Source organism: Mobula hypostoma, chromosome 3 (genome assembly GCF_963921235.1).
Source record: "Mobula hypostoma chromosome 3, sMobHyp1.1, whole genome shotgun sequence".
Lineage (NCBI taxonomy): Eukaryota > Metazoa > Chordata > Chondrichthyes > Myliobatiformes > Myliobatidae > Mobula > Mobula hypostoma.
Genome location: NC_086099.1, coordinates 134,151,496 through 134,179,329, shown reverse-complemented (window position 1 = coordinate 134,179,329; position 27,834 = coordinate 134,151,496). Strand labels below are relative to the sequence as shown.

The 27,834-nt window shown below is 39.0% G+C and overlaps 1 protein-coding gene across 5 annotated transcripts in view; it reads right to left on the bottom strand.

The window, feature by feature from the left end:
* The window catches only part of snx13 (sorting nexin 13), a 207,771-nt gene that overhangs the window by 72,712 nt on the left and 107,225 nt on the right, over positions 1–27,834 (bottom strand). For all 5 annotated transcript variants that reach the window (XM_063043762.1, XM_063043758.1, XM_063043761.1 and 2 more), the window contains 5 exons: positions 26,875–26,976; positions 21,894–21,982; positions 19,431–19,514; positions 18,465–18,603; positions 3,660–3,748 (listed from right to left, as the gene is read on the bottom strand). In XM_063043762.1, coding sequence (XP_062899832.1) covers positions 3,660–3,748; positions 18,465–18,603; positions 19,431–19,514; positions 21,894–21,982; positions 26,875–26,976 — 503 coding nt within the window. The remainder of the gene's footprint in view (positions 1–3,659; positions 3,749–18,464; positions 18,604–19,430; positions 19,515–21,893; positions 21,983–26,874; positions 26,977–27,834) is intronic.

Sequence of the window (27,834 nt, the reverse complement as noted above, 5' to 3'; positions counted from 1 at the left end):
GACATTAAGGAAATCAAACTGCAGGAATGAAGACAGAAACCGCATATACAGTGGATTCCAGTTAATCCATGGTTAATCAGGCCAACTGCTTATTTGGGACATCTCACAACAAACGAAAACTAATCAAGAAAATAGCCAGGATTCCCTTTGTTTATTTGGGACAGAAGATTATTGCCAAACATTTTCGAACTGGCATCAGTTGTGTGCACTTATGTGGCCATTAGACACAACACCATGCTTAGAGTGAACAGTTTTTAAATAGCATCAGTTGTGTGTGCTTGTGTTTAAAAAGCAGTGATTTTTGCCAGATAGTTGATGAGAAATAAACAGCAAGACAATTCAGAACTGTTTTTTGCTCACTGTGATTTCTAGCATTCAGGTTTAAAGATGCCGGAATAGACTGGGAGTGAAAACGGTAACAATTTCACTACTTCAACAAGTTAGGAACTATGAAAAATTTGAAGGTATCGACAATCATCTTCAACGTTACATTGAAAATAAAGATTTGGAGGATGCAATAATTGAAAGCTTTGTATTAAGGCAGTGCATTATCTGCACTAGGTGTCTGCATTGGTTGTTCATTTACAGCCCATCAAAAGAATACGCAGCATACGGAGGAATTCCTCCATCGATGACCATTAGGAATTAATACAGTTTTACTGTACTGTAGTAGTAGTACTAACAATATTCTAATCTGTTCCGTATTTCATTTAAAAATGTAATTTGTGACTTGCCCTCTACTTTTTGAGGCTTCTATTTCTTTAATTCTTAAAAAAGATAAAGATCCCACTGACTATGCTTCATATAGACCTATTTCAGTACTGAATGTCGACGCTAAGATTCTGTCAAAGATAATGGCCAATCGGTTGGAGAATATTTTGGGTAAAATTATTTTTAGAGATCAAACAGGCTTTATACAGGGTCGCTATTCTTTTACAAATGTTCAGAGACTATTTAACATTTTATATTCGTCCTCTTTTAAAACTCCACAATGTGTTGCATCTTTGGATGCTGAAAAAGCGTTCGATTGAGTTGAATGGAAATATTTATTTAATGTTTTAGAGAAATTTGGCTTTGGTGCTAATTTTAATAATTGGATTAAAATCTTATATAAAGTCCCTATTGCTACTGTTGTCACTAACAATTGCAGATCTCCTTTTTTTCAGCTTTCACGGGGGACAAGGCAAGGCTGTCCATTAAGTCCTTTGTTGTTTAATTTAATATTAGGACCCCTTGCTATTGCTCTTCGTGAGGCTAAAAATATCCATGGAATTTTTGTGAAAGAGACCATGCATAAGATCTCTCTTTATGCTAACGATTTATTGGTTTATATATCAAATCCTGACGAATCTATTCCTGCCTTGCTAAAATTATTTAATGAATTTGGAGATTTTTCAGGATACAAAATAAATTTCAGTAAAAGTGAATTGTTTCCTTTAATTGATTCTGGTCTCTATATATGATAAAACTCCTTTTAAAGTCACGGACTCTTTTAGATATTTAGGTATTATAATTACTAAAAAAAAAATAAGGATCTTTATAAAGCCAACTTTGTTCCTTTAGTAGACTCTATGAAGTATTTATTTAGTAAATGGAGTCCACTTACATTTTCACTAGTTGGTCGTATTCGTATAATTAAAATGATGATTTAACCAAAATTTTTATATTTATTTCAGAATATCCCTGTTTTTTTGACTGGGAAGTTTTTTTGATCGGATTGATTCTATTATTTTATCTTTTATTTGGAATAATAAAAGACCAAGAATTAGTAAATGTCACTTACAAAAATTGAAAAAGGATGGAGGTCTTGCTTTGCCTAATCTAAGAATGTATTATTGGGCTGTTAATATGCGATACATGTCTTTTTGGTTATATTGGGTTGATAAGAGTGATCGGCCAATTTGGGTACACCTGGAACTGAAAGTTGTAAAACAGTTTTATTTAACCTCGTTATTGGGAGCTGTTTTACCTATACAATTAGCTAAAGTTGCTAATTTAAACCTGTATCCTGTGATTAAGTATTCTTTACAAATCTGGCTCCAGTTCCGCAATTTTTTAATCTTAAAAAATTTAAACTTTGTAGTTTAATTTATCGAAATTACTTTTTTAAGGCTTCTTTGAGTGATCCGATTTTTTTACTTTGGAAAAATAAAGGTATTAATTCTTTTTTGGATTTATTTAAAGAAGACAGATTAATGTCTTTTGAACAATTAATTGATAAATATTGTCTTTCATACTCACACTTTCTGCAATACCTTCAAGTTAGACATCTTTTACAAAAATATTTAAGTAATTTTGCTTACATATTGGAGGCTGACCTGTTAGATACTATTATGAGTATGAATCCTTCGATCAAGGGGTCTGTTGGAAGAATTTATAATTTATTATTACAATGGGATAAGCGTCTTTTATCTAAGATTAAACAGGATTGGGAAAAGGAACTCAATTTGACTTCTATGATGGAGGACTGGATGCTGATTTTGAAGTTGGTTAACTCTTCTTCAATTTGTGCTAGCCATTCATTGATTCAATTTAAAATTGTACATTGTTATCATTTGACAAAGGAGAGACTTTCTAAAATCTTTTCTGATGTTGATAGTTATTGTGATAGATGTAAAACTGAGATAGCTACACTGACACATATGTTTTGGTCTTGTTCTATATTGGAACAGTTCTGGAAGTCAGTTTTTTCAACAATTTCTAAAGCACTTAACATTAATCTACAACCTAATAAATTAACTGTGCTTTTTGGAATAATTCCTCAAAATATTCATGGTACTTCTGTGTCTGACCAACATGTTATTGCATTTGTTACATTGATAGCTAGGAGGACTATTTTGTTGAAGTGGAAGGATACATCAGCTCCCACTTTGTCACAATGGTTCTCTCAAGTGATGCTATGTCTTAGTTTGGAGAAAATTAGAAGTCGAACCTTTGAACCTTTATTTGATTTTGAGAAAAGATGGGGCTCATTTGCTCGTTATCATTTGACCCAATTGATAGATTTTTTCCATGATCTAAATGTAAATTTTTTTGGTATATTTTCTTTTCTTGCTGGTGTTTTGATGGTTTTTTTTTAGAAGCTTTTTGTATGACGCGTGGCTCCGGGGTTGTACACCTAATGGTTTTTTTTTCTGTTTAGTAGGTTTTTTTTGTTATCACAAATTTTTTTTTCCAGTCTTTAAGATAATGTCTTTTTTGAGACATTGTAAGTATTGTTACTTCAATGTACTCATGTTATTTCTTTTGTATAATATAACAATAAAAAGATTTGAAAAGAAAGAAAAAGGTAATTTGCTACTCAGTTTAAAAAGCTTCTCTTTTTTGTACCTTAACTATTTCCATGAAACTTTAGCTAATTGGGGCAGCCACTTAGTTGGCTCAAATGTAGCAATTAACTGGAATCAACTGTATAAACTAAATTTCACCTGTTTAACTTTTGAGCTGCAGAAATTATGCCAGTGTTACTTTCAAGGCCAAATTGGACAACAAACAGACAATTTATAACTTTTTTCAGATATGGTCGTTGCCATTGTTTGACAAATAAAATGATGCACATGTCTTTCCATGTCATTAATGATTTCAAGTTAAATAATATGTAATTTTAAGGTTGTTTCAGTTTTAATGAGTACACCAAAAGCAATTAATAAATACATTACCTTTCCGGAGTTTAATCGCTGTATCCTCGAATCACAGATTTTCTTCACGAAAAGTAAACTGTTCATCTGATTCTTTATGTTGCTTATATCTAAAAGTAAGGTTGCAACAATTAAGCAAAACCTGAATAGGTCAGATTTCTAAAATCTTCAAATAAATTTAAACATTAAAATATATACTTTCACATATTAAGTCACCTCAGATTAAAATAACGTACTCAAAGTCAAAGCATTAACCCTATTCATGTTTTGTCAAATAAACACAGGATAAATGACTGCTTGCAAGTTGCTTTTATTTCATCTTGGCATGATTTTTTTACATATATCTACCTAATATTCAGGATTTATAGATTTGCACTTCAAAACAACCTTTTATCTAAATAAACAGCTTGCCTAAGAAAGTATTCGGACAAGTTCTATAACTAAAATCTAATGATTCAACCACTTATTAAAATACAACAGACCAATCGGAAAGTGAAATACTTCTCTAATAACTGCTTCCTAACACCGTATTTATTATGAGATTTATGTGCTGAGATTGATGCTTATCAATTAAAGAGTGCCTTTATAGTTATTTCAACAAAAAAATAATGCATGAGTAAGATGGTTGATGAAATTAATGCCATCAGGACAAGAGAACCAGAGATATTCTCACAAAATAATAGCAAGTCTGCAAAAAGTTACTAAAATAAACTCAAACAAGCTTGAGTGTGAAAACAGATCTTGCTTGAAAACCCTTGGTACAACATAAAAAATGAAGAGATAAAATGAAACTACACAAACCAAAATCTGACTTGTACGTGACAGTGTATCACAATTCTTCCAAGAAATTAGATTATTTTGGTAATAGTTGGTTAGTTACCCACCACTTTATCTTATTCCAGTTGCCCCCTCATGCCCATTTCTCATCACAACCCATGTGCAAATGGTGGATTTTCTGAACAAGCAGGAGGTGCACATATTGTGCAAGCTTGTGAACCATAGATTGCATTCTTTCAAACGAAAGGATGCCCTGGTAGATTCTTCTTAGGAGTTAAATCTATTGGAGAATTTTTTTTGAAGGAGGTAGAATAACTGGGTCATGTTGCAAGGATTAAAAAACAAGGGGTCTACTTACATCAGCAGACTTGTAATTAGGAACTAAATCTAGCCAGGAAGTAAATGTGTCCAACAATTGAATTTGTGAAAGCAAGGACACTGTACAATGCAGTTTACCATAGAACATCTTACAAGCCAAAGGATCCAAAGTGGGTTATTCAAATAGAAGCTGACAAGTCCAACAAAGGGTAATTTTGAATGTTCAGGCTGTTGATTCAGAGGCCGCAACCTTCAAAGAGGCTTAAATATGTGATGACTATAAAGGAAAACCTTGAGCTAGGCTTCATGAACCTTTTGTTCTCCTCGGACTCTCACATGGTGATTGGTGAACCTGATGTTAAAATACTCCAGCACACTGATGTGAAGTCATTGTCTTACAATGCTACCCTACAGTCAGTCCATGAAAAAAAATGGCAAATAAATTTCTGCTGAGAAGTGGTGTAGGGGGGGCAGGCTTTCAGGCTCTTGGACCATTAGGATCTCTTCTGAGGTAGAGGCGACCTGTACAAAAGGGACAGGTTGCATTTGAACCAGGAAGTGACCAATATCCTTGGAAGGAAATTTGCTTGTGTTACACATGACTATTTAAACTAAATAACAGATACCCCCAGTGGTGAATGGGATCATGAGGAGCAAGTGTGCAGAGAAATTCTTCATAGTTGTAAGAATAACAGGGTTGTATTAGTGTGAGATTTTAATTTCCTCAGCATTGACTGGGCCACTCAGAGTGTTAAAAGCCTGGATGGGAAGAAATTTGTGAAATGCGTCCAGGAAAATTTCCTGAGTGCAATACTGGAACTTCACTCAGGGAGCGAGACCCAGAAAGTAACTGAAGTGTCAGTGAGGGATTACGTCGGCTATAATGACCATATTTCTGTTAGTTTTAAGACACTGAAGAAAAAGGATAGGACAGTTGCCTGAATTAGAGTCTAAACTGGATCAGGACTAATTTTGCAGGAATTGAGCAAACTCTAGCAGAAATTGATTGGGTGAGCTTGTTTGAAGGAAAAGAAATACATGGCCAAGTGGAAGGCTTTTAAGAATCTGATTATCAAGAGTCCAGGAGCAGCATATTCTTGTGAAAATCTGGGTAAGCTCAATAAGTTCAAAGAGCCTTGGCTAACGAGAGATATTGAGGCTCTGGTTAAGAAAAACAAGAAAGCATAGGTTTAGGTTAAGGATGAGTAAATGAGTAACTATAAAATGATTAAGGATTGTCTAAGAGGAAAATCAGGAGGGCGAGGGGAGGGTATGAGATGGACCTGGCAGGTAAGATTAACGAAACCCCAAGAGGTTCTACAGCTGTAAGAGTTCTAGGAAGAGAGTAGGTTCCCTTAGAGATCAGCAGGGCTACCTATGGCTCAAGTCACAGGAGACTGGTGGGACATTTAACAGACATTTCTCCTCCAAAAGTAGAGATGTTTTAGAGGACATTCACATTACCTGGGAAGAAGTATTTACAGTTTTACAGAGTATTCGGGCAGATAAAAACCCAGGGCTGACCAAGTGCTTCCTCAGACTTTGTTGGAGACCAGAAGAGAAATTGCGGAGACCCATGCTGAGGTAACTGCTTCATCACTAGCCACTGGTGAAGCTCCCAAAGAATGCAATGTGCCTAATATTGTTCCTCTGCTTAAGAGAGGTTAACGTAGTTATAGGGGATACAGCCAGTTCACACATTAAGATCCTGAACTGGGGTGGAACATATTTTGGAGCCGTTAAATGGGATGTTGCTTTAAAAGAGTGATGTCAAGAGCTCCAGGGCCTGCATGTTCCTGATAGGATGAAGGGCAAGAGCTGGCAGGTTCAGGAAACCTTGGATGACAAAGGATATTGAGGTTCTAATTAAGAAAAAAAAGAGGAAGGCATACACTGCGCATAAGCAATTGGTAACTCGCAAATCTCTTGACGATAACAGGAAATGTAGGAATTCACTTAAGAGAGAAGTTAGGACAAAAATAGGCTACGAGAAGGATCCTTCAAGCAAGGTGAAGCAAGACCCAATTTTTTTTTTTTTTTTACAGCTATATTACGAGTAAAAGGAGAAAACGAGTTCCCTAAAGATTCGCATGACTGCTGTGTGGAACCAAAGGAAATGGGTGAGATTTTAATGTATATTATTTCTCTTCAGTTTTTACTGTGGAGAAAATTATGGAAATAAGGAATGTTGTCTTAGAACACATATGAATTAGCAGGGAGGAGGTATTGGAGCCTTAAGATGCATTGATGGAAAAACTTCCAGGACCTGACCTGGTACATTCTCGGACTATATGGGAAGCTAGAGCAGAAACTATGGAGGCCCTTGCAGAGCTTTATGCTTCATCCCACAGTTGAGGTGCCAGAGGACTAGAAAGTGGCTAATATGGTACCATCATTTAAAAAAGGTAGCAAAAACAAGCCAGAAAATCACAAGACAGTGAGTTTGATATCGTCGTGGGCAAATTGCTGGAGAGGATTCTGAGAGACAGGATCTACCAACACTTGAAGAAACAGGGTCAAATTCAGGTTCATGTGTTTATCACATGTACATCAAAACATACATTAACAATCAGCATAACATAAGGATGTGCTGAGGACAGCCCACAAGTGACGCCACACATTCCAGCACCAACATAACATGCCCACAATATTCAGGAAACAATAGCAACAATAGCTCTCATTCTCACTAGTCTTCATCCACAGCACTTGCCAGCCCAACATCCGTCCACATGTCCTTTGTCCATATCATCACTGGTCTTAAAGTGTGCAGCACAGAACAGATCTAGACTCCTCACATCCCTGTCCTTCAACCTGATCCTCTGTCCCCAAAACAATCCCTACGAACCCAAAAGTACAACCGCTGCAAGTCTCAGCCACAATCTTGGAGACCAAAAGGCCCTCAGCATGTAATGCCTGACAAATCTCTGGGATCTTTGAGGAGGTAAGCCAGGAGGTCGATGCAGTTCGGGCAGTGGATGTTGTCTGTACTAACTTTAACCAGATCTTTGATAAGGTTCTTCATTGGCTGGGTAGTCTGAAAGATTAGATCACATGGGACCCAGAGGGAGATAGTGGACTGGATTCATAATGGCTTGCTAATGGGAAGCAGAAGGTGATCATGGAGGGTTTTCTCTCAAACTGGAAGCTTTGTGTCCAATAATGCGCCACAGAGGTCCGTGCTGGTACCTTTGTGGTTTGTAACTTATACAAATGATTTGAACGTGAATGCACAAGGCATTCTTAGTAAGTTTATGGGTGTGATTAAAATACTGTAGGTGGTGCTGTAGACAGCGTATAAGATTATCAAAACTTAAAAGGGAATCGTGATCAGCCAGGTATGTGGGCTGAAGACTGGCAAATGGCTTTCTATCCAGTTAAATGTGAGGTGTCATGTTTTGGAAGATCAAACCAGGACAGGATTTGTAGAAAGAATGGTAAGACCCTGGGTAGTGTTATGGATCAGAGGGAACTAGCAGTGGAAATGCATAGTTCAGAATCACAGGTAGATAGGGTGATGAAAAAGGTGTTTGGCACGCTGGCCTTCAATCAAGGCACAGAGTACAGGAGTTGGAAAGTTATGGCGGAATTATATATTAGGCATTGGTGAGGCCACACTTGGAGTATAGTGTAGATTTGGTCACCCGGTTATAAGAAAGATGTTAGTAAACTAGAAACAGGGGAGAAGATTTACCAGGATATTGCCTGGACATGAGAGACTACGTTACAAAAGGATGCAAACACCAGAACCTTATTCCATTGATATTAGGAGATTGAAGGGTGACTTAACATAAATATATAAAATCATGAACGACAGAGACAGGGTAAGAGCAGTCTTTTTCTCAGGAATATTGTGCTGAAGAAAGAGGGCAGATGGGAGAAATTTAGAAGGGACATCAGGGCTTCTTCAAGCAAATGGTGGCATGTATTTGGAATGAGCTGACAGAACCAGTGGTTAAGTGGGCACATTTGCAATGTTTAAAAGCCACCTGGATAGGAAAATGGATAGGAGAGGTTTAGAGGTCTATGGGACAAACATGGGCAAATAGGTCCAGTTCATTCACCAACACAGTCAGCAAGAATGAGTTGGTCAGAAGGATAGCAAGGACAAGCCAGTTAGATTGACATCACTAATGGGGGACTTGTTTGAGGTAATTCTGACGGATGAATTTCAACAAAGGTACATCAAACCAGAAGAGAACATTTACAATGAATGGCAGGGCTCTAGGGAGTACAACGGAACAGAGGAATCGTGGAGTATAAATGCATAATTTGTTGACAGCTGCTTCACAGGTAGACAGAGTGGTGAAAAAGGAATTTTGCATACTGGCCTTCAGCAATCAGGACAGTGAGTTACCTCAAGTTTCTGGTACAGGGACAACAATGTGATCAAGGATGTTACTGACTATAGAATTGAAGTCCATGCTTTTGGCAACAGGTCCTCCCCAAGTGTCGCCATCTATGGGCTTAGAAGAGCCATCCAAGAGTGCGCTGGTGAACATAGAGCTAACACTGTTCAAGTTTATGGAACATCACTTCTATGACAACGGGCTTGAGTCTGTACCTGCCAATGTTGAAGTTATCAACCTCCTGCATAGGACCCAAGCATCTCTTAGTGAGTCAAACCTATGGCTGCATAAGCCTGCTTCAGTGAAGTTGTTATAAAGAGTTCTCACTCGAGGACCATGCAGCAATTGTTAAGGACCTGACCTTAGTGAAGAAGCCACACCAATGCATCGCAGTTTGGGACTGCTGTGGAAAAAAACGGCAGGCACCCTCACATTTGCAGATTCAAGCAGCGATAATCCATACCCAGTGGGGAGTGTTGTCCACGGCAAACAGTGTGAATCAACCCCCGGGTTGGGTGGCTCCTGTCACTATCTTTAGGGAACTTCCTGCAGATATGTATGACTGGGACATGTCCCCTTCCAGAGGAGATACTCCATAAGTGGGAAGCCTGGAGGAACTCACTGTAAGATTTAAAGCAGCTGCACATTGCTCAAATATACGCAACAACTTCTCTCTCCAAGGCAGTACAACTAGTATTTGTTGCTTTGTTATTGTAGTTATACTGTAACTTTGAAAAATGGATAGAGAATTTGCATTAAGTCAGTTTTCCATAAGTCATAGTTTTGCAATCTTGGGAGCCCTTGTATGTATAAAATGCAGTTGGATGAGAAATCACCCTTACAGGTCTTGGCCATCTGGCTCCTACTGGCAACCTTGGGCTACTCTAAAATGAGGGTGAAAAGTAGTATTTTCAAATGCACACCCTATCCATTCTCAGATTTGGCACATTTTGTTTAATGCCTTTCAGTCATTTTTTAACCTCTAAATCAAAATGTTGCCAAATGCACAGTAAAAACAGGGCTGACAGCTTTGCTTAACCAAATTTGATTAAAAATATAGCAGGAAAGGAATTGTGTACCTGTTACATTTTGTTTACTTTTACTGAATGTCACTAATCTGTGACTGTATCATCTTTCTGAGACCTGCCTCTGAAGTTGTTTTGCTCCTCCCCAAAGACTGATGTTAAACATCACAGCAAAGTATTTAGTAGTGACCTCACAAAGGTCAGGCAGGGTGTGATCTGACTTTCAGGCAATTGTTTTGTTTTACTATGTGATTTAAGCATATTTAACTTTTATTTTGAAATGAGCAGTTTCAGAACTATATTACATCACTTCCTGTGCAGTCAGGAAGTATTAAGTAGGAAATCACATTGTCTGGCAGAAGGCCAAAGGTTTATGTTACGAGTGAAAGATGTTTCCATCTAAAGCTATCCTGGTGTTTCCCCAGCAGAAGCATTTCTTTTAAGTTGATGTTATATTGTTTAGAAGTTAATCTAAAGGTATTAATAAGATTTTGCTAAAACAGAATGTTAATTTTTGAGTTTATTAGATACTAACCTTGATGCTAATGGTTTACACATACTATTTACCTGTGGTATTTACTTGACAGGATCTTATTATATTTACCTGCAGGAAACCTTTAACCAAGTTCTTACTTATCTGTGTATACTTACTTGTGTAAACGGAACAAAACAGTGATAGCACTGCATTTTGTTTTACTCCTTAATCACTATGTCATGCCATTGTGTATGCAATAAATCCAAGAGGTCAGGATGCCATATCCTGACTCTCATGTCAATTTTTGAATGGAGTTTGGCTGACTGTCCAGTTGATTTTACAAGAGGCATTATGTTGCAATTGTATAAATCACTGCTGAGACTGCACTTGGGAGTACTGAGTACAACTTAGATCACCCTTTTATAGTAAGATGTGGTTAAACTGGAAAGAATATAGTAAGGATCTCCAAGGATTTTGCCAGGACTAGAGAGCCTGAGTCATAGATAGAGGTTAGCCAAGCTAAGTCTATTCTTCGGAATGTATAAGAATGAGAAGGAACAATACAAAAGTGTTTAAAAAGCCGGTCGTGAGCAGCGAGCTAACCAGACCTTTAAGGTCGGAGGAGGAGAGGCAGGTGTAGGAGTGAGTGCGGGGATTGGCTGAGAAGGAGCGGCTGATTTAAAAAGCTGGTCGTGAGCAGCGAGCTAACCAGACCTTCGAGGTCGGAGGAGGCAAGGCAGGCGAAGGAGCGAGTGCGGGGATTGGCTGAGAAGGCGAGGCTGATTTAAATAGCTGGTCATGAGCAGCGAGCTAACCAGACCTTCAAGGTCGGAGGAGGCGAGGCAGGTGAAGCTAATTACTGAAATTATCAGCTAATATAAGCAAGGCTCGCTCTAGGGGAGCGGCCTTGTCGAGGGAAGTGCCTTCTGAGATAAGTGCAAGTCTTTTGCTCAGGAGTCTTCGGTGAGGAGGGTGAGGGAAGAGACTACGTCACAGTTGGAGAGGGTGAGAAGTGGAGAAGAGATGACTGCTGGGCTGATTCAGTGTGCTGCGTGCATGATGTGGGAGGTCAGGGACACTGATGGTGCCTCTGGATCCTACACCTGCGGAAAATGTGTTCAGTTTCAGCTTCTGAAGGACTGTGTTGCAGCAGTGGAGAGGCAACTGGATGACGTTAGGTTAATCCGGGAGAACGGGAGTTTTCTGGACAGGACCTACAGTGAGGTCGTTACACCCAGGATACAGGAAGAGAGTAGGAGGACGATGCTGAGCAAGGAAAGGATGCTTGAAGTACAGGAGACCCCGGGAGATGTGCCTCTCGTAAACAGGTTCTCCCTCTTGGAAATTGTCGGAACAGAAGGCAGTGCCAGTCTGAGAGGCGGACGGGTCTGCGAGTCAACAATTGGTGCTGAGGCAAACCCGAGGAGACAGACGTCAGGCAGAGCCGTGGTAGTAGGGGACTCCATAGTGAGAGGTACAGAAAGGGGTTTCTGCAGCAACAGGCGGGATTTAAGGATGGTGTGTTGCCTCCCTGGTGCCAGGATCCAGGACGTCACGGACCGATTGCAAGGAATCCTCAAGGGTGAAGGAGAACATCCGGAAGTGGTGGTGCATGTTAGCACAAATGACGCAGGGAAGAAGAGGAAAGACATTCTACAGCGCGACTTCAGAGAACTCAGAAGAAAGCTGAAAAGCAGGACTTCCAGGGTGGTTATCTTCGGTTTGCTTCCAGTTCCCCGTGCTGGAGTGGTCAAGAACAGGGAGATAATGGATCTGAATGTGTGGCTGAGGAACTGGTGCAGGAATCAAGGATTTACATTCTTGGACCACTGGGGTATGTTTCGGGGTAAGGATGAATTGTACAAAAGGGACGGGTTGCATCTTAATAAGCGGGGCACCAGCATTCTGGCAGGCAGGTTTGCCTCTGCAACATGGGTGTGTTTAAACTAAGTTGTGGGGGGGAGGGGACGAACTGGAAACATAAGGATGGAGATAAAGGGAAAGTGAGAATAAGATAAGTTAAGAATGACAGCAGAATCAACAGAGCAGAAGGCTCAAGAAGGGATCGTACAGTATGGCCAAGTGATATAGGAACTGAGATGGGAGGTCAGGGGAGTAATGAATTAAAAGTACTGTATATGAATGCACGGAGTATAAGAAATAAAGTGGATGAGCTTGAGGCACAGTTGGAAATTGGTAAGTACGATGTTGTGGGAATAACAGAGACATGGCTTCAAGTGGACAGGGCCTGGGAAATGAATATTCAAGGGTATACGTCCTATCGAAAGACAGACTAATGGGCAAAGGGGGTGGGGTGGCTCTGTTGGTGAGGAATGATATTCAGTCCCTTGCGAGGGGGGACATAGAATCAGGAGACGTAGAGTCAGTATGGATAGAACTGAGAAATTCTAAGGGTAGAAAGACCCTAATGGGAGTTATCTACAGGCCCCCAAACAGTAGTCTGGATGTAGGATGTAAATTGAATCAAGAGTTAAAATTGGCATGTAGCAAAGGTGTTGTTACAGTTGTTATGGGGGATTTCAACATGCAGGTAGACTGGAGGAATCAGGTTGGTGCTGGACCCCAAGAAAGGGAGTTTGTGGAGTCCCTCCCGAGATGAATTCTTAGAACAGCTTGTACTGGAGCCTACCAGAGAGAACACAATTCTAGATTTAGTGTTGTGCAATGAACCGGATTTGATCAGGGACCTCGAGGTAAAGGAGCCATTAGGAGGTAGTGACCATAATATGATAAGTTTTAATCTACAATTTGAGAGGGAGAAGGGAAACTCAGAAGTGTCAGTATTACAGTTGAACAAAGGGAACTATGGTGCTATGAGGGAGGAGCTGGCCAAAGTTCAATGGAACAATACCCTAGCAGGGATGACAGTGGAACAGCAATGGCAAGTGTTTCTGGGAATAAGCGGAAGATGCAGGATCAGTTCATTCCAAAGGGGAAGAAAGATCCTAAGGGGAATAAGGGGAGGCCGTGGCTGACAAGGGAAGTAATGGACAGCATAAAAACAAAAGAGAAGAAATATAACATAGCAAAGACAAGTGGGAAGCTGGAGGATTGGGAAACTTTTAAAGAGCAACAGAAGGTAACTGAAAAGGTAATACGCGGAGAAGAAATGAGGTACGAAGGTAAACTAGCCAAGAATATAAAGGAGGATAGTAAAAGCTTCTTTAGGTATGTGAAAAGGAAAAAAATAGTTAAGACCAAAATTGGGCCCTTGAAGACAGAAGCGGGTGTATTTATTATGGGGAACAAGGAAATGGCAGACAAGTTGAACAGGTACTTTGGATCTGTCTTCACTAGGGAAGACACAATCAATCTCCCAGATGTAATAGTGGCCAAAAGACCTAGGGTAATGGATGAATTGAAGGAAATTTATATTAGGCAGGAAATGGTGTTAGATAGGCTGTTGGGTCTGAAGGTTGATAAGTCCCCGGGACCTGATGGTCTGCATCCCATGGTACTTAAGGAGGTGGCTTTTGAGGATGTAACTACGAAAATGGACAAGGGAGAGCCAGTGGATGTAGTGTACCTGGACTTTCAGAAAGCCTTTGATAAAGTCCCACATAGGAGATTAGTGGGCAAAATTAGGGCACATGGTATTGGGGGCAGAGTACTGACATGGATTGAAAATTGGCTGGCTGACAGAAAACAAAGATTAACGGGTCCCTTTTGGAATGGCAGGCGGTGACCAGTGGGGTACCGCACGGTTCAGTGCTGGGACCACAGCTGTTTACAATATATATTAATGATTTAGATGAGGGAATTAAAAGTAACATTAGCAAATTTGCCGATGACACAAAGCTGGGAGGCAGTGTGAAATGTGAGGAGGATGTTATGAGAATGCAGGGTGACTTGGACAGACTGGGTGAGTGGGCAGATGCATGGCAGATGCAGTTTAATGTGGATAAATGTGAGGTTATCCACTTTGGTGGTAAGAACGGGAAGGCAGATTATTATCTAAATGGAGTCAAGTTAGGAAAAGGGGAAGCACAACGAGATCTAGGTGTTCTTGTACATCAGTCACTGAAAGCAAGTATGTAAGTACAGCAGGCAGTGAAAAAAGCTAATGGCATGCTGGCCTTCATAACAAGGGGAATTGAGTATAAGAGCAAAGAGGTCCTTCTGCAGCTGTACAGGGCCCTGGTGAGACCACATCTGGAGTACTGTGTGCAGTTTTGGTCTCCAAATTTGAGGAAGGACATTCTTGCTATTGAGGGAGTGCAGCGTAGGTTCACAAGGTTAATTCCCGGGATGGCAGGACTGTCATATGTCGAAAGATTGGAGCGACTGGGCTTGTATACTCTGGAATTTAGAAGGCTGAGAGGGGATCTTATTGAAACATATAAAATTATTAAGGAATTGGACACGCTGGAGGCAGGAAGCATGTTCCCGCTGATGGGTGAGTCCAGAACCAGAGGCCACAGTTTAAGAATTAGGGGTAGGCCATTTAGAACGGAGTTGAGGAAAAACTTTTTCATCCAGAGAGTGGTGGATATATGGAATGATCTGCCCCAGAAGGCTGTGGAGGCCAAGTCTCTGGATGCATTCAAAAAAGAGATGGATAGAGCTCCTAAAGATAGTGGAATCAAAGGTTATGGGGATAAGGCAGGAACTGGATACTGATTGTGGATGATCAGCCATGATCACCGTGAGTGGTGGTGCTGACTCGAAGGGCCGAATGGCCTACTCCTGCACCTATTGTCTTTTGTCTAAAACTATGGAAGGTACAGGTTGGAGGATGGCAAGTCTTTCCCTTGGGGTAAGGGAGTTCAAAACTAGGGGGCATAGAAAGGAAAGACTTAAAAGGAACCCAAAGACCAAATTTTTCCATGGAGAGGATGGTAAAAATATGGAATGAACTGCCAGAGGAAGTGGTTGAGGCAGGTACAATGGTATAATTTAAAAAGCACTTTGATAAGTACATGGAGAAGTGGGGCATAGAGACAAACCACAGGAAATTGGGACTAGTTAGATGGGTACTGTGGTTGGCATGGACTCGTTGGACTGAAGTGCCTGTAACCACACTGTATTGCTCTATGATTCTATAACCATATTCAGATGCAAAAGCTATCAACTAATCTTTGCAGTAGAACTTTTATCTCATCTCAGTCAAAAGGACAAATCAACATAGTAAAGGCACTGAGCTGTGAAACTGCCAACTTTCAACTGAAACTGAAAACAAAGATCACAAAAATATTTGGAAGCCAAACTGTAACTCATCCCACCAGAACTTTCTTCCTTCCCGCTACTCAAATATTTATGGAGCAAGAAGGATGCAAGATGATATAGGTCAGTGGTGAGCAAATGGAACTGGAAAATAAAAATCCACGAAGTACTGAGTGACCTATCACCACACTAAAGCAACTACACGGACAATAATTCAAAAGCTTACATTTAAAAATAATGCTTCTCCCAGCTTATATTCCTTTCTCTGCATGTTAATTAAATTTCATCATTCTGTACTGGAACATAGTCAACTCACCCCAATATCTCAGCTGTTGTTTCATGGTACCAATTATAATCTACATATGGATTACTTGTGAACTACCATATTCACATAGTTAAAACAAACATCATTGTCCATTAATTTTTTTCAACCTGACATCTTTTTACAACATATAGCATACAACAGACCTGCCTCTTTGGATTTAAGAATGTTGGGAAATTGGGTTTTAGTTTATGGAAATTAATATGCTTTGTCGACATAATTGTTAATGTCCCTGAACTTTATAGCTGTTATCGTGCTCTTATTCAATAAGATGATATGATGAGTACTGAACTTATTTTAGTATTTTCTCATGACACAGGTAGTGGTAATGTAGCCACTCTATTAGGTACAACTGCACAAAAATGCAAACATCTAAACAGCCAATCACGTGGTATAAAATCAATGCATACAAGTATGTAGACATGACCAAGAGTTCAGTTATTGCTATACCAAACATCAGAATGGGGAAGAAATGTGATCTTAGTAACTTCAATGTGGAATAATTTTTGGTACCAAATGTGGTAGTTTCAGTACCTCAGGAACTGCTGATCTCCTGAGATTTTCACACACAGCAGTCTCTAGAATTTACAAAGAATGCTGCGAGAAACAAAAAACACATTCAAAACATCCAGTAAGTGGATAGGTGAAAACATCTTGTTTATGAAAGGTCAGAGGAGAATGACCAGACTGGTTCAATCTGACAGGAAGGTGGTAGTAAATCAAATAACCACGCATGACAACATTGGTGTGCAGAAGAGCATCTCTCGATGTACAACCCATCAAACGTTGAAGTGGACGGACGGCAGCAACAGAAGACCGTGAACATACAATCAGTGGTCACTTTACTTGGTCTCTCCTATAATGGTTTTCAAAGCTTTCCAACAATCCCATTCCCCTATATATTTCTCTGAACCCTATTCTTACGTGCCTATCAGCTTCCTAATACCCTTGCCACCCATCTACATTGGAGATAATTTACAGTAGTCAATTAACAAAATAACACATTGGGATGTGACAGGAAACTGGAGCACAAGGGAGAAACCCAAGAGGGCACAAAGAATACATGGAGCAGCTCAAGTCAGGATTGAACCTAGGTCACTAAGCTGCAAGGCAGCAGCAGTAACTGCTGCACCACTGTTGACTGTTGCACAACTCAACATGCTGTAGTCATCTCCCCAAAATATCTGTTTGGATTCTGAAGAAATCTGTGCTGACCAGTAAGATCTGGGGATGTAGATTTTTAATAAGAATTGCCATACCCCAACAGAAAATCTTTATGGCAAATGACAAAGTTTGCACCTGAATATCTCCGAAGCTAGAACTTTCCAGATGGTTTTTATTTTCACTGACAAGTTTATATTTATATCTCAGCCTTTAGAAAGTGTAAAAGCATGCAGAGCATGATTGAACTATCTGACCTAAAGCGATCTTCTGTTATTCCCTTTTTATTCCCGTTTAAACATTTCTATTATCTGAAGTGAAAGCAATTCCTATAGTTGAGAACCATGAGAAAAATAATTCTGAAACATGTAAGATGCAAGGTCTCCAGAACCCTATTAAGTAGCCAAAAGATGGCTTTAAATACAATCAGTCCAATCCTGATGTGTACATTGCTTATGGAAACACAAATACTCCATTTTGCTCTCCACTCAACTTAAAGAAACACAATTTCAGCAAAACCTTTTATATCAAGCAATTCCATGCTCTCAAATGTAGTAGCAGTTTCTTTTTTCTGCACAAGAAGGTTTCTTCATTATCACTCTGAAATATGGGCAAAATAGATTTGGAACATTTTCTCTACACCGTTACCCAAATGTAAGAGAAATCTAATATTATTCAAATTAAGAAAATATTTAAACTGCACTTAACTTGTTTATTTTTAATTATCTTTCCAATAAGCTTATTGTCAGCTATGTAAAAGATATTAATTTCGTTACACAAGAAAAATATGTTTGTGCCAATCATATTTTATACATCATTCTAGACACCTTTCAAAACATTTTTCACTACCAATTTTGACCAAATATTCAGCCTCAAGGTTTAACGGCATCCCTTACAAAACAAGACACCTTCCAATTAACACAAGACACCTTCCAATTAACAAACAAGAGAAAATCTGCAGATGCTGGAAATCCAAGCAGCATACACAAAATACTGGAGGAACTCAGCAGGCCAGGCAGCATCAAAAGAAAACATTTCAGGCCAAGACTCTTTGGTAGGACTGGTGAAGAAAAGCTGAGGAGTAGATTTAAAAGGTGGAGGAGGTGGCAGCAATTAACAACTTGTTCTCCTCGCCATTGAGGGTGCCATTATTACTCCAATACACAAGAATAACATACTTTAAAAGCCAGGGAAATCTAGAATAATTTAAATATCTACCATCACCAGCTGTATCTAAGGATCGAAGATACTGCAACTCTTCTGCAGCTTTATCTTTCACTGCTTCCAGTTCCACAACTTTGTCACTTAGTTTGATAATATTCAGAAAAGCTTCATAATTACAATTGGCATCACGAATCTGAAACAAAAATACCCCAACATTTCATAACCCCGTGCAATTTAGTCTCAATCAACAATTTCAATACAAAAATATCCCAAAAATGCATACTGTTAAAAGTAATATAAAATCTAAAATTTACTTTTAATAATTAAAACATACATTGCTGATTTTTTTTTGCGTGGCTGCATGCGTGAGTCTATGCGTGTGCGTCTGCGCGTGCATGTGCTTTTGTGCGTGTATCCGTGATGATGTCTTTTTTCATGGCTTTTACAAGGCACTGTGCGAGGGAGAGACTGTGTGGCGCACCACTCTGCAGAGACGTTTTCGCAGTATTTTCCCTTTTATTTTACGAGGTTGAGTTGCAATCTCGACACTCAACCCAGCACGGATGGAAAGCGTACTCGGGAGCGGACCCGACTAATTTTGAACCCGGGAACCTCCACTCCTGGGTCCGGCACTGATGTCGTTGCACCACCAGCCAGCCCACTGATTTTTCAACACATTTCAGTTGTTGATAATTCTCACTTGTTTACAAGTTACTGATCACTGAACTACCATTCCACAAAACATAAAAATTCCCAGTCATTGCCAGTACAACTGTACACAAACTGACATTTAGCAGTTAACCTTGTCTTCATAATCCTTAATACAAAAATGAACAAAGTGTGTTCTTTATATATCAGCCCTTATACCCCTTATTTCCTTTATTTCTCTAATGAGATACAGTTGTACAATAATCTTTTCTGTTTTGCTCAAATGTATTAAGTTTAACATTGTAGGAAAGAAATGCTTATCAAGACCATATCAGGCTTGGCATGATTTCATTAATCATGAATGTCACTTACCATCCATATAATATACTGATTAACAAAGTCAGGATCACTAAGCTGGTCAATTAACGGAAGAAGAATTCCTTTTGCCAAAATTTCCTGAAAAATTAGAGCAATTCTTTTGACTAGATTAGCATTTTGAAAATATAATGAAGCTTTTCAAAAATATACTCTTCATTAAATAACCAGATTGGAGGACTGAGTTATGAATTCCAAAGGCATGACTGCAAATCCTACTAATGAAAGTGGGAATTTAAATTCAGTTTAATTATATAACCTTCTGAATTTTGTAATTAAAAGTAAAGAACTATAGCACCAGGGCTGACTCTATAGTCTAGCTTATTCATTCATATTAACAGCTATTACAATGAAACAAGCAACAACTAAAATTGGATTGAACAAATAACAGCTAAGTTACTCCAATCTGGTTTATATTGTAGAATCCTCATGAGCTCTTGGGACCTGGTGTTTAAAATGAGAACAATTCCACTCAAACAGCAACCTTGCAGCTATCCTAATATCTTAAGGCAATTTGCCAGGCTTTCCAATTACAATTTCGGTTATTGCTTGACCAGCTGTAAAGGACAGTCACTAGGAGATTAATATCAACTTCAAACTCCCTGAAATAACATAACATTAGGTAAAACTAAAAAACTTCTCCAGATTGAAAGTGGAAAACTTCTTTAGATTACCATGCATCACTGCTATTCAGCTGATGAATAATGATAATGATCTAAGACCCTGAGACATGAAAGGGAGCATTACCATCCTGTATCCACAGAATCTCCTGTCCATTCTGCTAACAATTGAATCGCACCGCCCCCCCCCCCCCCACTTGTGAGCCACAGAACCAACCTCAGTGCAAGAGATCTGTCACTGCAGCTTTTCCCCTGGTAGGCCATTCAACCCCAACTCCTTCCCAACAGTATCCAAAGCAGTATACTCATTATTGAGGGAAATGGCCTGCCTATTCCCTATCCCTCTCCTGATCGTCACCCAGCCACCTGGTTCCTGCAGCTAAGGTGATTACCTCCTTGTAGTTCTCATCTGTCTCCTCCTCATTCTTCTGGTCATTCAGCTCCAGTTCTCTAACATGATCTGTATAACATTGTCTGTAAGGAGCTGCATCCAGGTGCAGATGTAGCCATCAGGGAGTCTGGAAGTTTCCCAGATTCCCCTCATCTTGCCTGAGGAGCACATCACTAATCTGTGATCCATTCTCAATAGTCTAGCTAGACTTATATAGTCAAAGAAAGATAAAACTGACAGAAACCTCAACCTAGTCTCTGCCTCTCCATGCCGTAGCTTCTTGAGTCACAGACTCAGCTCCCCATTCAACACAAGTCCATTCCAACAACGTCCGCCACTATGATAGCTGCTTCGCTTAAACTTCACTTCTTTTTGTTGACCCTTACCAAGTGCCTAATATCCCAAATAATTTCCAGCTCCACAGAATATTCCAACAGGCCCCACTCACATTTTAAATCTGATGCTGAAGTCTACAAACAACTGCTTCTGTAATTTCAAGTTCTGTAGAAAGCCCTGGTTTTTTATCCGAACCACAGAAGAAAATGGCTAATAGATGTTCGGAAATAAAGAAATCAATACTGAACATATTAACATGTAGGTCCTACACCCATGAATAGTTGGAAAAACTAGAATTTACTTAGTCCCTCATCACACTCCCAAACTCTTGACAGTGAAGGAAGTCACGTATTGGGAAAAGCCCAGTTTCATTAGCAAAATTCTTGTTCTTAAACAGAAAAATGTCATGAATCTAAACAAGTTAATGATTTTGTTCAGAATCTCATCACAATATCTATGAATGAACATTTACCTTTTATTAAGAAAGGCAGCTATACTACTACTCTGTAACATTTACAGTGACTAGGTCACAGAGATGCTTGCAATAACCCTTTCAAGAGGCATTGTAAACAAGCTAGATATATAAAAGGTAATGTCAATTGTTTTAGTCATGATACATATCATGGATCTCTAGAAAATATATGAATTTTTCAATTAAGCTGGCGCTACATATCTATATATAGATAGGTGCGTTAAGATGGTCGATCCAAAACCTGATGAAAACTTTAGGATTCACAGGGCTTCAATGACAATAAATTTTTTTGTCAATTTTGTTCATCCTCTGCTGCCCACCCATATTAAATTCAGTTTCATAACTTGCCAATGCTCGGACTAATAAGTCCTAATATTTTAATTGATCCTGCAGGTAAGGCAAATTTCACCAGTTCTTTTGAAACCTCCAGAATTATGAAGTGTGATCAGGAGAGAATCTTCTGTAGTTATGGATTATAATTTAAATATCTAATTGCCACAAAATTTAGCAGATATGATTTCAACCAAACGTATCTTTAGAAATGACTAAGCAATATTATTTGGCAGCTGAGAAATAGTTACAGCTCACATCACACTTTGTAATCATATAATCAGATTGAGAAAGAAACCAGCTCATCTCACCCTCAGGAAATATCTCATGTTCTTGTTATGGAAGTCTCCAGGAGGAAGAATCAAATACAATAGAACCTCACAGAGATCTCTCAAGAATGCTGTAAAAGTAAGCAACTTTAAATCAACAACTGTAAATGCCATATAGTGTAGCTTCCATAATTTTTTTTATCCCATTAATCATTACTTAAGTTGTAACCATAGCAGAACTAATTTAGATAAGAAATGTGTTTTTTTTCTATTTGTAGCATTTGTCAACCCACCAAAGAAAGCATTCTATCTGAGTGCATAATGGCTTGGCACAGTAACCGCTCTGTATGTGACCATAGGAAATGGCAGTGTGTGGCATAGTACATCACAGGAACTAGCCTCCTCTCCATGCACTCTACCTATACTTCTTGGCAGTGTGTGGAAACAGTACGTCACAGGAACCAGCCTCCTCTCCATGCACTCTACCTATACTTCTTGCTGCCTCAGTAAAGCAGCCAGCATAATCAAAGATCCCACCCACCTCAGATATTCCCTCTTCAATGGGGCAAGAAGATACAAAATCCTGATAGCATGTACCATCAAGCTCAAGGACACCCTACTGTTATAAAACTATTAACGGTTCCCTTGTACAAGTTGAACTCTTGACCTCAAACTATCTAGTTATGATCTTACAATTCATTGTTTATCTGCAATGCCTTTTCTCTGCAGCTGTTACACATCATTTATCGTTTTATCTTAATGCACTATGCAATGATATAATCTGTATGAACAATATGCAAGTCAAGCTTCTCACTGCATCTTTGTAGGTGACAATAATATATCAATTCCAAAAAATATATCCATCAAGGACAAGAAATATATACTTCAGTTCTTTTCCAATATATATTTTATTAATACTGTGTTCAGTGGAAGGATGGAGTACTTTATTTCAGCTCAATTCCTCTACTACACTGTTGAAAAAAGACATCTGTAAAGGAAAACTGAAAGCAAAATGTTTTAAAAGTTTACTAAGAAATAAACACAAAGTTACGCCACTACATTGTCATGCATTTTTTTTTATGGGAACAGCACTCACCATAATTTTTCTAAATATTCTTTGAATCTAGAGGCTTCTGGAAGACGTTGGGTTTTAAATGACAATCAACAATTGTCTTTATAATTTCTCTCCTTAGTTCCTACCATAAATGTATTCAATGTATTATATCTTGGCATACTATGGTATGAACTCACTACTTCTGGTCTTCTGGGGCAGGTGTGACCTGTACAAAAGGGGCGGGTTCCACTTGAATCCAAGAGGGACCGATATTCTTGCAGGCATATTTACAAGAGCTTTTGGGAGTGTTTTAAACTATTATAACGGGGGAATGGAACCAGAATGATAGAGCTGAGGATGAGCCAGCAGTTTTACAAGCAAATGATAGCTGTAACACGAATGTAAGGAAGGACAAGCCAATGCATGAATACAAATGCAGGCAGAGCAAAGAGTTAAATTGTACCACAGAGGCAAAATTCAAAAGGGAAAAGAATGCACAACTGAAGATGCTATATTTAAATATGTGTAGCATACAGAATAAGGTGGATGAACTCGTGGCACAATTAGGCATTGTTCGGTGTGACGTTGTGGGCATCAAAGGATATATTTTGTATCAACAAGACAGGCAGGAAGGTATAGGCAATGGTGTGGCTCTGTTGGTAAGAGATGGATTAACATCTTTAGAAAGAGGTGACATAGGGTCAGAGCATGTCAAATCTTTCTGGGTGGAGTTAAGAAACTGCAAGGGTGAAAAAAAAATTACAGGAATCATATATAGGCCACCAAATAGTAGCCAAGATGTGGCGTTGAGATTACAAAGGGAGCTGGAAAAGGCATATAATAAGGGTAATGTCACAATTATAATGGGGAACTTAATATGCAACAGGATTGGGAAAATCAGGCTGGTGCCGGATCGCCAGAGAGGGAATTTGTTGAATGCCTACGAGGTGGCTTTTTAGAGCAGTTTGTGCTTGATCCTAATGAGGGGAAAGGGTATCTTAGATTATGTTTTGTGTAATAACCCAGATCTTATTAGGGAGCATAACAAAAAAGAACTCTTAGGAGACAGTGATCATAGTATGATTGAATTCATACCGGAGGGGGGCGGGGGAGGGGGAGAGCTGGAGGGGAGAGAGAGGGAGGGGAGAGAGAGGGAGGGGAGAGTGAGAGAGGGGAGAGTGAGAGAGGGGAGAGTGAGAGAGGGGAGAGTGAGAGAGGGGAGAGTGAGAGAGGGGAGAGTGAGAGAGGGGAGAGTGAGAGGGGAGAGAGGGGGGGAGGGAGGTCAAAAAAGTAGCAGATGGAATACAATGTTGGAAGATGTATGATAATATAATTTGATAAAAGGAACAACAGTGCAGACTATTATCTTAATGGGGAGAAAATTCAAACATCAGAGGTGCAGAGGGACTTGGGAGTCCTCGTACAAGACTCTTAGAAGGTTAATTTACAGGTCGAGTCTGTGATAAAGAAGGTAAATGAAATGTTGGCATTTATTTCAAGGTAAAGAGAATATAAAAGCAAGGAGACAATACTGATGCTTTATAAGACACTAGTCGGGCCGTACTTGGAGTATTGTAAATAGTTTTGGGCCCCATATCTTAGAAAGAATATGTTGTTGAGAGTCCAGAGGAGGTTCACAAGGATGATTCCAGGAATGAAGGGGTTAACATGAGGTAGCTTTGGGCCCAGAATTTAGAAGAATGCAAGAGGGATCTCATTGAAATCTACCAAACCTTGAAAGGACTAGATGTGGATGTGGACAGGATGTTTCCTATGGGGGTATCCCGGACTAGAGGGCACAGCCTCAAAATTGAGGGGCGACCTTTTAGACCAGACGCAAGGAGAAATTTTTTTTACCCAGAGAGGAGTGAATCTGTGGAATGTTCTGCCATTGAAAGAGGAGAAGGCAAAGTCTGTGGGTACATTTAAAACAGAAGTTGATAGTATCCTGATTGGTCAGGGCACCAAAGGATATGGCAAGAAGGCAAATGTCTGGGGTTGAGTGGGATCAGGGATCAGCCATGATGGAATGGCAGAGCAGACTCGATGGGCTTGATGGCCTAATTCTGCTCCTACGTCTTATGGTCTTCAGTTTATATTAACTCCCATTCTACTCTGCTTGATAAAACAGCACATTGTTCCACAGCACAAGGGTGAAAGATGGCATGGAGAAGCATGAGAGAGGGGATGCAATGACAGACACAAACTGAAACATTTTAAAGATTGTGTGGTTACAGCTGAAAGAAAGGGGACATGCATATCTTATTTCAGGATTTTCTTTCAAATAGCTTGAGCTAATTTGAATATTAAAATCCAAATAGTTCCTATGATTTGGAGAAAAAAAAACGTGGTCAACTTATCATATTTTTGCTCCATGTTCTATGAAAAGTCCAACAACAAAACATTGTAAGTAAAACTTCTGACCTCTTGCTTAAAAATTCAGGATTTCTATGTTCTAGAAAAAGCCCTGAACTTACTGACATGCATATGTCTTATTGTTTTAGAAATCTATTTTTAAACTGAAGATTTAATTATAAATTTCTTTAACATGCGTTAATTATTTATGAGCTAGTCACTTTAGAAGACTGTACCATATAGAAAATAACTTCAAAATCGCTCAAATTATCAAGAAAAATAAGAAATACTGAACACAAGAAAACAAAAGAATTAACTATTTTGGAAAAGAACATCTTTATTAGAAATTTCTATGCTTCATAGTTAGGCTTTGTAAATTTTGTAACTTGCATTTTCTTCATAAACTGAGTTTCCTCTGCACAAATTAAACTTACCAAGATGAAGATAAACGTCAAAGTCAAGAAACAATACAAGGTGGAGATGACTTCAGGGAATTTATTAATTATGCATCTAATGATTTCTGCAACTTGCACATTCCAAATAAAGACTAATGATCCAAATTGTGCATACAAAAGGCAGTTTTAAGTTCTGCTAACTCTATTTCATTTCCCCAAAGAAATTGCCTGACTTGCTGAATAGCTTCAGTACATTCCTGTTTTAGAGTTTGTAAAATTTGCTTTTTTTTGGTTTTATTTTAAGGCTAAATATAAGCTAACTCAAAGGGCTGATCTATAACTGCAACAAATCACTGAGCAGAGGTATTGATCAGAAACACAGCATATCAAGTTGCATCAAGTACAAAGAAATAGATAAATTGATGCATTAGCCTTTACAATCATCATGCTTTAAAAGGTAAGTCTGTTCCTGAACATTTCTTTGAGCAAGGTGTTGTCCATTCTTCCCTGCTGTTTTGATTAAAGGTGCTTCCTACGATTGTGCTGCCCTCTCACCCCATATTTCATACCTATTTTTTTTTTATCTTCCATGCTAACAATTGATTTCCTTAGCTATTTCACCCTGATCTTTAACAAAAACTATTAATAGCCCCATTCTTTTTTTTTACAAATTTAGCTACTCCTTACTATCCTCACTTATTTTCTCACAGACTGAGCTACTTTTGAATGGGACTAACCAATTGTTTAGAGTTTTGTCACAGAAAGTGTCTTCCTCAGTGAACTGGTCCTTTGAGCACTTCAAACACACTTTTGCTCTCACTCTGTCACAGTTCTACCCTTAGTTTTACTTCTTTCAAGTACTATACCTATACCTCCTTTCTGGATTGCCTGAGTTTACTCTGTTTCTGATTATCTACATGCTTCCACTATAATTGCATGGTATAAATTGGCACTGGCCTTTACAATCAGCATGCTTTAAATATAATGATATTTCAGCACAGTCTTTATTAGTTAGCATCATTTTAACTGGGCATCACCATTTACTTCTTGACCTTGACCTCTTATTTTCTATTTGCTTTCATTACCTTTATAACATTGCCGGAAGATAATTATTAAGATACACCAAAAGCATAACAAGAAATGAACTTTGTTCAGATGAAAAATAGCTCCTTTCCATATTTGAAAACCCTTTTTAGTACAAAGGCTAAACAAAACAAACCTTCTTCATCTTTGCTTGAAGTACAAATGAGGTCACGGCACACTTCTCTCTCCATTTCTACTTCAACTTCAAAAAATGTTTCAACAAATTCTTCAGAGATATCTAAAATGACAGAATCACTGATCTTAATAACATATTGAAATCAACATTATTACTGCTGTTGACAGGTGTGTTTGATAATATTAGTTAAGTAAAATGCAGACAAGGTAAATACAGAAATCTCAACTTTTTTCATCAATAGTCAGGTTTAGAGGGTCTTGTCGAGCAACAACAAAGGCACCTTTAAACTGAACTCATTAGTTATAAAGGCTAATGCAGCAGCAGCAAGTTACTTTTTCCTTGAGGGGTGAAGTTGGGGTTGTAATAAGTACATTCAAATTCTTGAGATCACTAATCTTTTTAACTTTATGCTGTTTTAAGTAATGATCTGATCCACCTACTACACCCCCAAATGTATGATTTCACTTACCTTGGTTTAAATTCAGTTGCATTATCAGCTATTTCTACCATTATTCCTGCAACTGAATGACAGAGCAGACACGATGGGCTGAATGGCCTACTTCTGCTCCTATATCATATGGTCTTAACTTTATTCTATTATCAACATCAAGGCCATGGAGAGCAAGCTGCATCACTGTCTGGTATGGAGGGCCACTGCACAGGACTGAAAGAAGTTGCAGAAGGTTGTAAATCTAGTCAGCTCCATCTTGGGCACTAGCCTACAAAGTACCCAGGACATCTTCAGGGAGTGGTGTCTCAGAAACACAGCGTCCATTACTAAGGACCTCCAGTACCCACGGCACGCCCTTTTCTCACTGTTACCATCAAGTAGGAGGTACAGAAGCCTGAAGGCACACACTCAGTGATTCAGGAACAGCTTCTTCTCCTCTGCCATCCGATTCCTAAATGGACACTGAATCTTTGGACACTACCTCACACATTCTGTTTTTTCCACGTTTT